A 14,707-nucleotide genomic window follows, 5' to 3' on the forward strand; every position below is an offset into this window, starting at 1 on the left:
CTCTAGAAACAAAAACAAAAACAAAAACAACCATCATATAGAAGTTGGAACATTATCAGCTGCTACACTAAGTAGCACTCAACAGCCTTCCAAATTTCTGCTCAGCCGGAAGAACACTTGACCTCAAAAATGCTTTGGTGCAGGAGATACACAATGTATGTCAACTCTGACAGACACTGTTAGAGGTGCCCATTATCCAATTCTCTTCTTCCTTAGTAACAGAATCCCAAAATATCAATTTGGCCCATGACAACCCAGACAGAATACGACGTCCCATTCAGCCTCATGGCTAGTAGGACCAAGCAACTGTTTGAAATTTAAGTTTATGTATTGTGTGTAACTTCTAGGAAGTGTTCTTGGGGGTGGGGGTGGTAATGCCCTCTACTAGCTGGCTCAAATGCTGACAGGAAGTTTCTAGCTGGAGCAGCTGTCTTCAAGTAAGAATTGAAAGCCACATGTTGGCCAGATGCGGTGGCTCACACCTGTAATCCTAGCACTTTGGGAGGCCAAGGCAGGAGGGTCACTTAAGCCCAGGAGTTCAAGGCCAGCCTGGGCAACATAGCAATGACCTCATCTCTACCAAAAAAAAAGAAAAAAAATTTTTAGCCAGGCATGGTGGTGTGTACCTGTAGTCCCAGGTACTCTGGAGGCTGAGGCTAAAGTGGGAGAATATAGCTTGAGTTCAGGAGTTCCAGGCTGAAGTGAGCTAGAACTGTGCCACTGCACTCCAGCCTGGGCAACAGAGTGAGACCCAATCTCATTAAAAGGAGAAAAAACAAAACAAAACACAACACCACAGGTTGAGAATGGGGAGGAACAATATAAAAAACCTGGATCCCTGACCCTGCATAATGTCATATGGGCTCTGGATTGCCTTCCCAAACTTTTATATGAAAGAGAAACAATCTTTTTTTGTTTTTTAATTCTTTTTTTTTTTTTTTTTTTTTTGTCGAGATCAGGGTCTCACTATATTGCTCAGGCTGGTTTCAAACTCCTGGGCTCAAGCAATCCTCCTGTGTCAGCCTCTCAAAGAGCTTAGATTACAGTCATGAGTCACCATGCCCAGCTGAGAGACAAACTTCTATCTTGTACAAGCAATTATTGTTTGGGGATACAGCCAAACTCATACATATAAACTAACGCATAATGCCAAGTTTTAATTTCCTTAACTGAAAGGCTGATGCAAATGATATATTGCACCTGGTGGCAGGCAGTTACATCTGCTAAAATGACATAAGATAGAAGAAGTTTTCTGTAGAGAACATTGTGTGTCACAAACAGTGACATTTTCTAAAGTGCTTAATTCAATATGACTTCCCAGTGGTAAAGCTTGCACCTATGGTTTTAGGAAAACAACAACAAAAAGTTTAGACTAGCTTAAAATGCAAAATGACTGACGAAGTCCCTTCCCACAAGAGAACTGTAACGAGCAATTTAAACAAATCAAAAACGGTTTGTTTTATTTACAATACTCAATGCATCTTACAAATAACATATTTGCATTCCCTAAGTCTTTTGGAAAGTAATTCCAGTTTGTGCAATGAGTTTACAGGAAAATCGTAAGATATCTAGTAGACATCTTAAACCTAAACTCTACATTTTGAAAGATATTTCACACTATATTAATAGAGGACTGTTTTTAATTAAGAAAAACTAAACTCTGTAGTTAAATATTGCCCTCCAGTATCTGTAATGCAAATATAAACCAGATTAGCCTATGAAATAAGACCATTAGATTTGGGTCAATTATTCTGACTTCCCCTCCCCAATAAAATGCATGCACAAAGTAAACATGGTAAATTACATCAATCACATTTTAATACTTTTTTTTTTTTGGACTCTCTCAACTGTTGTTTTGCTCAATTGTGGGTGCAGATAGGTAGGATTCCAGTCTAGAGAAACCCCTAAACCACTACACCCTGCCTCAGAGTAGGGAAGAATTTTCAGTATGTATGTGGAGACAGGCTGGATTAGGGAGCCTTTTGAGTGGCTTCTCTAGGACACCTTGCTTGCTAACATGAGCAAGGTTCCCCTCCAGTCCTGATAAAGCCTGAAGAGGTTACTTACTTCCCTACTAGTTCTGGAAGCATCTTATTCATGCCGCCATAGAATAGGCTCTCTTCCCCTGCTCCTCCCTGAATCACCACCTAGATTTTAGTGCTTTCTGAGTTGATGATGGAAACTAGTTCCTGTTCAGGTGCCAGAAACTGTTTTTTTTTTTTTTTCTTGAGACCGAGTCTCGCTGTCTTTTATGCTGGAGTGCAGTGGCGCGATCTCGGCTCACTGCAACCTCCACCACCGCCCTGGATTCAAGCGATTCTCTGCCTCAGCCTCCCGAGTAGGTGGGATTACAGGCACCCGCTACCATGCCCATCTAATTTTTGCATTTTTATTAGAGATGGGGTTTCACCATATTGGCCAGGCTAGTCTCAAACTCCTGACCTCAGGTGATCCACCTGCCTCGGCCTCCCAAAGTGTTAGGATTACAGGCGTGAACCACTGCGCCTGGCCCAGAAACAGTTTTTATGTCACATAAAGATCTATGAAACAAGGTAAAGGGTAATTAAAATACTTTGTGACAGAGTTTGCACCTCATGCATGTGAAAGAGAATGTAATTAATTTTATCGTTTATATAGCTGCCATCTTTTTTGAGACGGAGTCTTGCTCTGTTGCCCAGGCTGGAGTGCAGTGGGGCACGATCTTGGCTTTGCAACCTCTGCCTCCTGGGTTCAAATGATTCTCTGCCTTAGCCTCCTGAATAGCTGGGATTACAGGGGCCCACCACCATGCCCAGCTAATTTTTTTTGTATTTTTAGTAGAGATGGGGTTTCACCCTCTTGGCCAGGCTAGTCTTGAACTCCTGACCTCGTGATCCACCTGCCTTGGCCTCCCAAAGTGCTGGGACTACAGATGTGAGCCATTGCACCCAGTCAGCTGCCATCTCTTAAAACAAAACCCAAGTCCTAGCTCTTGAGCCAGAAAGAATACATAGAGGTATCTCTATACTGGATCCACCTCAAGTTAGCAGTGCATCTCTGCATCTCCACAACACCTTTCTCCTCAAAACATCTGGTGTCTTTAACATCTGGCATAGGTGGTAGAATGGGGAGATACTAGGCTGAAAAAATAAAGTCCAACGTTTGACATAGCCAACAGAATTTTAAGATAAAGAAATGGTGAGGTAGAGTTGAGAGAGTTCAATTATATTGTTGAGCACAGACCATTTGGCACATTCTAAAATTAGATTCCCTATCAAATTCTCCTTTGTGGTACCTTTACAAAGTGCTGACACCTTCGGAATCCTCCAACACCTATGTAAAGCTAACAGAATAAAGTCATTTGAAGAAATCCATCCTTGGCACTTTAGCTATTACCTACCCCCATATTGAAGCAAATAAAAAACAATGCTATCCATTTGCTGAATTTATTTAAACAAGTCAATTTAGAAATACCATAGAATTAAACAAAACTTCTGACATGTAAACATACTGCCATGTTCCTGAAACAGATGTTAACACCTGATAAAAGTTAATAATCTCTTGTTAGGAAAGCTGTCCATTAATAAGGCCAGTCTTCAGCAAAACTAAAACCATTTTGTTTGTTTAGCTTTCCTAGTCTGACAATGCAATACTATTGAACCACAATCAAATATAATGACAACATTGGATGGACAGATCAGTACCATTGGTTACAGCTGTTAAACAGGTTCATTCTTGGCGCCACATAAAAACAATTAAGCCAATCACATCGAATAAATCATGGCTTGTTTTTCTTTATCACAATTCACTAAGTGATGTTAATTATGGTCCTTGTCAAACACGTTTGGTAAAGGCTATTTACAGTGTACATGGCTGAGCATGCACTATTTATAGTTACAAAGATACCTGCCAGTTTATTACAATAGAATTACACAGTGCCTGAAAATGGTGAAACATTTCACACATCATTTAAATCAATATAATTTCAAGCAGGAAACGTTCCTTATTTGACCACAATTGCAATAATTACATGAAAATTCTTATAAAAACATGAATCCCCTTCAAGAAATTGATGCATATTCTACGCACTACAGGTTAAGGCAGTAAAAAAATGTATTCCTGATAACTGGAGGTCTTGACAATGTCAATTAAAGCTGTCTGACTCTAGTTTTTCATTCTCCATCATATACCAAAAGTTTGTGAATGATTTCATTTTTAAAGTCAAAAAAGTATTAGTAACTAAGAAGTGTTGAAGCTGGAAAAAAGTAATTGCTAGGGAAAGGAAAAATGTAAATTGGATTTTGCCTGAAAGTTTTCAAATCATAAACAATAGCATTATTTATGAGTCTAAGCCTTAAATGTATAAAACAAATACATATAGTTCACTTTTCTTAATTTAAAATATACTGTACTTTGAACAATTCAAGTAATGTAAGACTATCAAAAATAACTTCATAAGCCATACAAGTGTCAACTGCATTTTCGGTATTTTAAGAACTTTTAAAAATTGTAAACTAAACCATGACAGTTTAGTTAAACAAATGATAAATGACTTTTTATTTGCACTTGTGATTTCTTTAATACAAATTGCTACCAACAAATATGTAAAGATATGGCAGGTTATGTATTTGATCAAAGCACTTTGATTTAAGCATAAAACAGATTCAAATGGTACAAGTTCTGTGCATAAGATCCAAGGAATTGCTTACTAATTTGTAGGCAACCCTCTTTCTAATCAGAATCCTTTATTCCTCGGCTGCAGATGAGATAGGGCACAATCTGTTGTAAACAGGGCACTGCTGTAAAACCAAGATAATATTCTTAAATTAAGATCGTTCTTGTTCAATTAAAAAGACTTTCCCAAGTGTCTTCCATCACTGAGTATATTCTGCTGACCTCTTAATTTCATAAATTAACTTTCTTTTGATTCCATTTTTATGGTGGTTGTGTCCGCAGTTTTGTTTTAAAAATTGGTTTAAATTTATATAAAACTCTGTACATGTTCACAAATTATTGCATAAACAGCATAATCTTCAAGACAGTGTTTGCAAACACATGTCCAATTCAGGAAAAAAAATTTCACGTTTCTCGTCTGGCTTTTTTCTTCTTTTTTATTTGTTTGGGAGATTCCCAGCTAGTTTCAGACTTGGCTAAAAAGAAAAAGGGGGGAAAATGAAGAAAAAAATTAGGATAGTAAATATTGTTACATCTCAATAATATAAAAGTAGTAACTATGAAAATCTTTTAAAATACTCAAATTTTATGTTTTTTTTTTTTTTTTTTTTTTTTTTTTTTTTTTTTTGAGACGGAGTCTGCTCTGTCGCCCAGGCTGGAGTGCAGTGGCTGGATCTCAGCTCACTGCAAGCTCCACCTCCCGGGTTTACGCCATTCTCCTGCCTCAGCCTCCCGAGTAGCTGGGACTACAGGCGCCCGCCATCTCGCCCGGCTAGTTTTTTGTATTTTTTTTTAGTAGAGACGGGGTTTCACCGTGTTAGCCAGGATGGTCTCGATCTCCTGACCTCGTGATCCGCCCGTCTCGGCCTCCCAAAGTGCTGGGATTACAGGCTTGAGCCACCGCGCCCGGCCTAAAAATTAGGATAGTAAATATTGTTACATCTCAATAATATAAAAGTAGTAACTATGAAAATCTTTTAAAATACTCAAATTTTATGTTTAAGTTTTCAAGCCCTTATTATATATTTTAAGTTATTCTATGTCTTCCTCCCTCCTTTCTTTTCAATGGTATTATTAGGTTGAACAATATGGAACTGCTGATACTCAACCAGTTTTGACCTAAAAAAACTGTTATTTAATACAGCTCAACCTAACTAATAAAAGAGAAAAATGGGTAAAATGGATACTAAAGGTAGCTGAAGAGAGTAAAGGAGGAAAAAAAGCATAGAATAATTTGTAGCCTCAAGAACATGTGCAGAGAAAAAGGGAGAGGGACCAGATAGACAAGCAGGCAGGCACGAAAGTTCTCTCTCTCTCTTCTCAACAATGTATTCTCTCCTTCAGAGGCAGACAGATAGATAGATAGGTTGATCATTTATTTATTTATTGAGTCTCGCTCTGTCACCCAGGCTGGAGTGCAATGGTGCAATCTTGGCTCACTACAACCTCTGTCTCCTGGGTTCAAGCGATTCTCCTGCCTCAGCCTCCCCAGTAGCTGGGATAACAGATGTGCGGCCAGTACACCCAGCTAATTTTTATATTTTTAGTAGAGACTTGGTTTCACCATGTTGGCTAGGCTGGTCTTGAACTTCTGACCTCAAATGATCCGCCTGCCTTGGCCTCCCAAAGTGCCGGGATTACAGGTGTGAACCACAGCACCCAGCCTCCTTCAGTTATTTTAACAGCTTGGCCTTCACAACTTAAGTACACAAACGTCCAAAAAATTCAGCATTTTCAAAGGAAGAAAGGGCTACTCTTATTAATCCATTAGACTTTTAAGATCAGAATCTTAACACATGAAAAATGTAAACAGTACAAAGGAACAAAAAATGAGGATTACTTACTCTGTGAAGGAGGCACACTATTTTGCTTGGTATTTGACTTGGATTTATCTGTCTCTTGTAGAGTTGGCGGCACTTGGGAGGAGCTCTTGTCAGAATCACTTTTTGATAAGATAACTGATGGCTCGGTAGAAGTAGCAGGTGGAAGAGTCTTGATAGGCTATTTTAGGAAAAAATCATCTCAGGTTTTTTGGTGAAATTTTCAAATAAAGTTTAAATATCACAGTAATACTAAGAGGTTGTTTAGCAGCAATTCAATACTAATATGGTTTCCAGATAAGCAATGTAACTCATACCTGCCCTCTAGTGATACGGCCAAATCAATCATCACCCATGACATTTATGAATATATGTTGAGATAAAAATGAAGGTATGAAATTACAAAATGTCTACCGAATTTCAAATAGAAATGAATAATTTCATTTTCATTAATTTTTTTTTGAGGTGGAGTCTCGCTCTGTCACCCAGGCTGGAGTGCAGTGGCACAATCCAGGCTCACTGCAACCTCTGCCTCCCAGGTTCAAGCAATTCTCCTGCCTCAGCCTCCCGAGTAGCTGGGACTACAGATGCCCGCCACCATGCCCAGCTAACTTTTTTTTTGATTTTTAGTAGAGACAAGGTTTTACCGTGTTAGCCAGGATGGTCTCGATCTCCTGACTTCGTGATCCGCCTGCCTCAGCCTCCCAAAGTGCTGGGATTATAGGTGTGAGCCACCACGCCTGGCCTAACTTTTATATTCTCATGTTTCATTATAAATAAGATGATTTTATACTTTTCTTTTTTGAGACACAGTATCGCTCTGTGGCCTAGCCTAGAGGGCAGAGGCACCAAACAGTTCACTGCAGCCTTGACCTCTGGGTTCAAGCGATCCTCCCACTTCAACCTCCGGAGTAGCTGGGATTATAGGTGTGAACCACTGAGACTGGCTGATTTTATACTTGTTGGTGATTCAATGCTTGTTGTCCATTTCCACCAACTCAGAATGCTTCAAAAATTTTTGTGAAAAACAGAAGGAAAATAGCTAACTTCTGAACTACCAGTAGATGACAACCCCTAATCTCCTTCCCAACAGGTAAGAATTTCTCAAATAGCAGCAGCAACAGCTTCTGTTTCCTACGAGCACACTGTGGTTACTGGTCCTACTGATTCAAGCAATTGGTAACACTCAGGTCCAAATTTTCAGTGTTTTATCCAGTCTGGTAGTGAAATTAGAATGCTTAAGGCAGAGCCTAGATTCTTGAGCCTTACTTCTCTACAGCCTGGAAGCAGAAAAGAGGTAAACTAACTTATTTGCCTCACTGAGGCATATCCATTAATAAATGATCAGGACCTGGTAATGATAAAAACGTCAGTAATCTGGAGTGCCTTCAGGATGTGAGAGATGAGAAGATCATTTCACCTATTAGCTCTATCTGTGATCATTATCCCGAACATAGAAAGAAGGGTAAGTAATGCTTCTCTAGACCCTATTCTTCCAGGCCCCACAGATTCGAGAAAGCAAAATGGGATAAGGATACAAGAGGAAATGGTGTGAGCCCAAGTAATTACTAGGATTCTTTCTTCCTATTCCAGGTGTCTGAAGTTGTATTTGTGTGTGTGTGTGTGTGTGTGTGTGTGTGTGAGAGAGAGACAGGATCTCACTCTGTCACCGAGGCTGGAGTGCAGTGGCGTGATCTTCATTCCCTGCAACCTCTGCCTCCTGGGCTCACAAGATCCTCCCATCTCAGTCCCCCAAGTACCTGGGACCACAGGTGCACACCACCACATCCGGCAATTTTTTTGTATTTTTGGTAGAGAGGGGGGTTTCACCATGCTGCCCAGGCTGGTCTCGAACTTCTGAGTGCAAATGACCTACCCATCCGGACCTCCCAAAGTGCTGGGATTACAAGGCATGAGCCACCGTGGCCGGCCCTGAAGTTGTATTTATGTTGCCTAGTCTCTTTACCTTTCTTAGTGTTCCCTGTATTTATTTCATATCCAGAAGTTTTATTATTACTTATTTTTAATCTCCTTTTCCCCTCTATTCTCACTTATCTACATTAAGTCACAGAATGGATCAAATATTCTTCATAAAATGGCTTCTGAAAATGATTTAATATAAAAATGTTGAACAGAGGCCAGGTGCGCTGGTTCATGCCTGTAATCCCAGCACTTTGGGAGGCTGAGGCAGGCTGATCACTTGAGGTCAGGAGTTCGAGACCAGCCTGGCCAACATGGTGAAAACCCGTCTCTACTGAAAATACAAAAATTAGCCAGGGGTGGTGGCGTGCGCCTGTAATCCCACCTACTCATGAGGCTGAGGCAGGAAAATCGCCTGAACCTGGGAGGTAGAGGTTGCAGTGCGCCGAGATTGCGGAGTGCGTCACTGTAATCCAGCCTGGGCAATAGAGCAAGACTCTGTCTCCAAAAAAAAAAAAAAAAGTCAAATAGACCCTTTGCTATTTATTACACACACACACACAAATATATATACATATATATTTACAAGGCCTCACTTTGTCACCCAGGCTGGAGTGCAGTGGCGCAATTACAGCTTATTGCAGCCTCAACTTCCTGGGCTCAAGTGGTCTTCCCACTCAGTCTCCTGAGTAGCTGGGATTACAAGCACACACCATGACAACCAGCTAATTTTTGTGCTTTCTGTAAATACTGAGTCTAGCCATGTTGCCCAGACTGGTCTCTAACTCCTGGACTCAAGCAATCCTCCTGCCTTGGCCTCCCAAAGTGTTGGGATTACAGGTGTGAGCCACTGCACCTAGTTCCTTATTTATTCATGAGATGGAGTCTCTTTGTCACCCAGGCTAGAGTATAGTGGCGTGATCTTGGCTCACTGCAACCTCCGCCTCCCAGGTTCAAGCGATTGTCCTGCCTCAGCCTCCTGAGTAGCTGGGATTACAGGTGTGTGCCACCACACCTGGCTACTTTTTGTATTTTCAGTAGAGACAGGGTTTCACGTATCTGTCAGGCTGGTCTCAAACTCCTAATCTCATGATCCGCCTGCCTCAGCCTCCCAAAGTGCTGGGATTACAGGCATGAGCCACCACGCCCAGCCTTTGCCATTTATTATATTGAGACTGTAGCCCAGGTGTGGTGGCTCACAGCTGTAATCCCAGCACTTTGGGAGGCTGAGGTGAGAGGACTGCTTGAGTCCAGGAGTTTCAGATCAGCCTGAGAAACATGGTGAGACCCTGTCTCTATAAAAAATACAAAAATTAGCTGGGTGTGGTGGTGTGCACCTGTAGTCCCAGCTACTCGGGAGGCTGAGACAGGAGGATCACTTGAACCCGGGAGGTAGAGGCTGCAGTGAGCTAAAACTGTGCCACTGTACTCTAGCCTGGGTGACAGAGCAAGACTCTGTTAGAAAAAACAACAAACAAACAAACAAATCTCCCAAGACTGCATCGTTTTATCTCAAAATACACATAGGGAAATAAAAGCATCAACTCTAAATAAGGAGTATTATTAAAACTGTTTTAGTACAAGACAGTTACAAATTCACTTTTCTAGCAGTAACTCAAGTTTCTTGTCTAAAGCTGTTCCACTAAATATGTAAGCTCCCAAGGGCAGGTGGTTTTTGGTCTGTTTTGTTATCTGCTGTATCCCCGCACTTCAAATAGAGTATGGTACACAGTAGGTTCTCAATACATTTTTTCTGAATAATAAACCAGGTGCCGGGCACGGTGGCTCATGCCTGTAACCCCAGCTCTTAGGGAGGCAGAGGTGGGAGGACAGCTTGAGCCCAGGAGCTCAAGACCTGCCTAGGCAATATAGCGAGACCCTGTTCTCCACAAAAAGGTGAAAAAAAAAAAAAAAAAAAAAAAAAAAAAAAAAAAAAGCGCAAATAAACCAGGCAACTCTAGTAGAATTTAATATATATATATATTTTTGAGATGGCGTCTCACTCTGTTGCCCAGGCTGGAGTGCGGTGGCGCGATCTTGGCTCACTGTAACCTCCGCCTCCCGGGTTCAAGGAGTTCTCCTGCCTCAGCCTCTCAGGTAGCTGGGACTACAAGTGCCTGCCACCACGCCCAGCCAATTTTTGTATTTTTAGTAGAGACGGGGTTTCACCATATTGGCCAGGCTGGTCTCGAACTCCTGACCTTGTGATCCACCCACCTTGGCCTCCCAAAGTGGTGGGATTACAGGCGTAAGCCACTGTACCCAGCCCTAAATTTATTTTAATATGGTGTAATTAATTTACCCAATTAGAAATCAGATTTTGTGTCGCCAACATAGGCCTTTTATAAAATGGTCCCTTCTACCATACAGATAGCTTCCATAGAAGGCACATCTTTCAAAAGCCTATGACCAAGTTTTAAACAAATGTTCCATTTTGGGAGGCTGAATCATAGTCGTATTATATACATATATTGGGGGAAAATGAAACCAATCGTATTTTCTCTAAGCTATCTATCCCTTGTATGCCTAGATATTTAGCAGGAGAAAATACAGTACAGTGGCTCTTGATTTCACTACTGATAGTTATGTGACTCTGGGCAAGTTATTCAACTTCTCTAGCTTCATTTATAAAATGCATCTTACTTTTCTCTTGGGATTGTTTCGAAGACTAAATTAGTCATTATATTTTAAATGGTTAGCACAGTGCTTAAAACATTATTTATGATAAAATACTTGAGTCAACAAAACTTTATTATGCTTTATTTATTTATTTATTTTGAGACAGTGTCTCGCTCTGTTGCCCAAGCCAGAGTGCAGTGGCATGATCTTGGTTCACTGCAACCTCTGCCTCTCAGGTTCAAGCGATTCTCCTGCCTCAGCCTCCTAAGTAGCTGGGGTTACAGGCACCCGCCACCACACCTGGTTAATTTTTGTGTTTTTAGTAGACACGGGATTTCACCATGTTAGTCAGGCTGGTCTCGAACTCCTGACCTCAGGTGATCTGACCACCTCGGCCTCCCAAAGTGCTGGGATTACAGGCATGAGCCACTGTGCCCGGCCAAAACTTTGTTACTTTTTTTTTTTTTTTTTAAAGATGGAGCCTTGCACTGTTGCCCAGGCTGTAGTGCAATGGCACGATCTCGGCTCACAGCAACTTTCACCTCCTGAGTTCAAGCGATTCTCCTGCCTCAGCCTCCCAAGTAACTGGGATTACAGGCTCCCGCCACCACGCCCAGCTAATTTTTTGTATTTTTAGTAGAGACAGGGTTTTGCTATGTTGGCCAGGCTGGTCTCGAACTCCTGACCTCATGATCTGCCTGCCTTGGCCTCTCAAAGTGCTGGGATTACAGGTGTGAGCCACTGTGCCCGGCAACTTTATTATTCTTAAAAATTACCTGGCTATTTTTGATGAGTACTTCGGCTGGATCACTAGTGCTTATGGTCTTCAAGGAAAAAGCTTTCTCCTGTTTTGGACGGGTTTTAGAGGTATTCACTGGAAGCTCTTCTCTAATCTCTTTTTCTAATTCTTCTGTGTCCTACAGAGAAAAACAATCTATTAGATTATATAAATCATTCATTCTTCATTAATTAAAATCTATGGTGGTGTATGGCTGTAATCCCAGCACTTTGGGAGGCGGAGGTGGGTGAATTGCTTGAGCTCAGGAATTCAAGACCAGCCTGGGCAACATGGTGAAACCATTTCTACAAAAATACAAAAATTAGTCACATGTGGTGGTGTGCACATGTAGTCCCAGTTACTCAGGAGGCTGAGGAGGGAGGACTACTTGAGCCTGAGAGATCGAGGCTGCAGTGAACTGTGATCACACCACTGTACTCCAGGCTGGGTGACTCTGTCTCAAAAAAACACAAAAAACCCCCCAAAACTACAAAAACACAAAAATTAGCCAAGCATGGTGGTGCATTCCTTTAATCCCAGATACTTAGGAAGAGGCACAAGAATTGCTTGAGCCCGGGAAGTGAAGGTTGCAGTGAGCCGAGATCGCACCACTGCATTCCAGCCTGGTCAACAGGGGGAAACTCCGTCCCAAAAAAAACCACAAAAACACTTCACTTAACAATTTCAAGGAATAAAATGTTTATACATAAGTTAATTTTCAAGATAAATTAAGCTTACACAGTAGAAAGGGCATAGACAGGAAATTCCTATTTTGGCCATGCCACAATCTAGCTACAAAATCTCAGGGACAGCTGGGCGCAGTGGCTCACGCCTGTAATCCCAGCACTTTGGGAGGCTGAGGCAGGCAGATCACCTGAGGTCAGGAGTTCAAGACCAGCCTGGCCAACATGGTGAAACCCTGTCTCTACTAAAAATACAAAAATTAGCTGGGTGTGGTGGCGCATGTCTGTAATCCCAGCTATTTGGGAGGCTGAGGCATGAGAACTGCTTGAACCTGGGAGGCGGAGGTTGCAGTGAGACAAGATCTCGTCACTGCACTCCAGCCTGGGCAACATGGTAAAACTCTATCTCTACTAAAAATACAAAAATTAGGTTGGGCGTGGTGGCTCATGCCTGTAATCCCAGCACTTTGGGAGGCCAAGGTAGGCGGATCACTTGAGGTCAGGAGTTGAAGACCAGCCTGGCCAACATGGTGAAACCCTGTTTCTACTAAAAATACAAAAATTATCCAGTAATGGTGGTACATGCCTGTAATCCCAGCTACTTGGGAGGCTGATGCATGATAATAGATTGAACCTGGGAGGTGAAGGTTGCAGTGAGCCAAGATCGCGCCACTGCACTCCAGCCTGGGTGACAGAGTGAGAGATCTTGTCTCAAAAACAAACAAACATCTCAGGGACAAGTCACTTAGTTTCCCCAAACCTCAGTTTCCTCAACTGTAAGGTAAAATTTACCCTATCTAAAAACTCATATAAGCTTTAAGATTTCCATTTTTTGAGGGGTATAAAAATTTATTAGGCTGGGCATGGTGGCTCACGCCTGTAATCCCAGCACTTTGGGTGGCCGAGGTGGGTGGATCACAAGGTCAGGAGTTCAAGACCAGCCTGGCCAACGTGGTGAAACCCCATCTCTACTAAAAATACAAAAATTACCCAGGCGTGGTGACAGGCACCTGTAGTCCCAGCTACTTGGGAGGCTGAGGCAGAATTGCTTGAACCCGGCGGGTGGAGGTTGCAGTGAGCTAAGATCACGCCACTGTACTCCAGCCTGGGTGACAGAGCAAGACTGTCTCACACACACCAAAAAAAAAAAAAAAAAAAAAAAAAAAATTTATTATACATAAAGAATATCACCACTAACAAATGCAGACAGGCCAAGACACTATGGTACAGGGTGGAGGACGGCTAGCCCTTTGGAAAGTGAAAGGTTTGGGTGGCGTGGGCCTCATGCCACTCTGATTAATCAGGAGACGGGAGGGCACATGCCAAACACCACAAGACATCAAGGCAGCAAGATTTCCATTCTTAGATTTTCAAACTTTCACGAAGTTTCAGCAAAATAATTCTAGAGCACATTATATGCTTAGGTATGTAAAGTAAACATGAACTAGAATATATTTAATAGAAACATTCCTGTATTTTTCTTTGGCAAATGCATCCATATAAAATGGAAGTTCTTTTTAACAAATGGCTAAGATGATCTTAATGTTCTTCTAACACTAATATTCTATTCTATGATATTTATTCAGTATAGTAGTGGGTTTAGATAGTCAAAATTTTCTATATATTTAGGCTGAGCAGATAGCTTTGGAAGTATGTGTGTGAAGTCTGTAATCTCACAAAGTTTTTCAAAGTTTTGCAGTCTTACAAAGTCAGAAGACATCAATTTATTTCCATCCTAAGTTGAATTCAACAGTGAAAGACCCCATCAGCCACGCATGAACACCAAAAAGGACTTTGGGTCTGGTGTGGTAGCTTGCATCTGCAATCCCAGCACTTTGTCAAGGAGCCAAGGCAGGAGGACTGTTTGAGCCCAGGAGTCTGGGATAGCCTGTGTAACACAGGGAAATGCTGTCTCTACAACAAAATAAAAAAAAAATTAGCTGGGCATGGTGGTGCCTGCCTGTAGTCCTAGTTACTTGGGAGGTTGAAGCAAGAAAGCAAGAGGGTCCCTTGAGTCCAGGAGGTCGAGGCTGCAGTGAGCTGTGATGAAGTCACTGTATTCCAGCCTGGCAACAGAATGGAATGTCTCAAAAAACAAACAAAACAAAACAAAAAGAAACAACAATTTAACTTTTTTTTTTTTTTTTGAGACAGAGTCTCACTCTGTTCAGGCTGGAGTGTAGTGGTGCAATCTCAGCTCACTGCAACCTGCGATTCTCCTGCCTCAGCTTCAC

At 41.7% G+C, this 14,707-nt stretch overlaps 2 protein-coding genes across 6 annotated transcripts in view; both read right to left on the reverse strand.

Annotated features, from left to right (window-relative positions):
• The window catches only part of ERICH5 (glutamate rich 5), a 700,842-nt gene that overhangs the window by 365,354 nt on the left and 320,781 nt on the right, over positions 1-14,707 (reverse strand). The gene's annotated exons all lie outside the window — the stretch shown is intronic.
• Positions 3,412-14,707, reverse strand: part of MTDH (metadherin) — an 80,923-nt gene continuing 69,627 nt past the window's right edge. For all 5 annotated transcript variants that reach the window (XM_050800512.1, XM_050800510.1, XM_050800511.1 and 2 more), the window contains 3 exons: positions 11,789-11,929; positions 6,498-6,654; positions 3,412-5,129 (listed from right to left, as the gene is read on the reverse strand). In XM_050800512.1, coding sequence (XP_050656469.1) covers positions 5,059-5,129; positions 6,498-6,654; positions 11,789-11,929 — 369 coding nt within the window. In that variant the 3' untranslated portion in view covers positions 3,412-5,058. The remainder of the gene's footprint in view (positions 5,130-6,497; positions 6,655-11,788; positions 11,930-14,707) is intronic.

Source organism: Macaca thibetana, chromosome 8 (assembly GCF_024542745.1).
Source record: "Macaca thibetana thibetana isolate TM-01 chromosome 8, ASM2454274v1, whole genome shotgun sequence".
Taxonomy (NCBI): Eukaryota; Metazoa; Chordata; class Mammalia; order Primates; family Cercopithecidae; genus Macaca; species Macaca thibetana.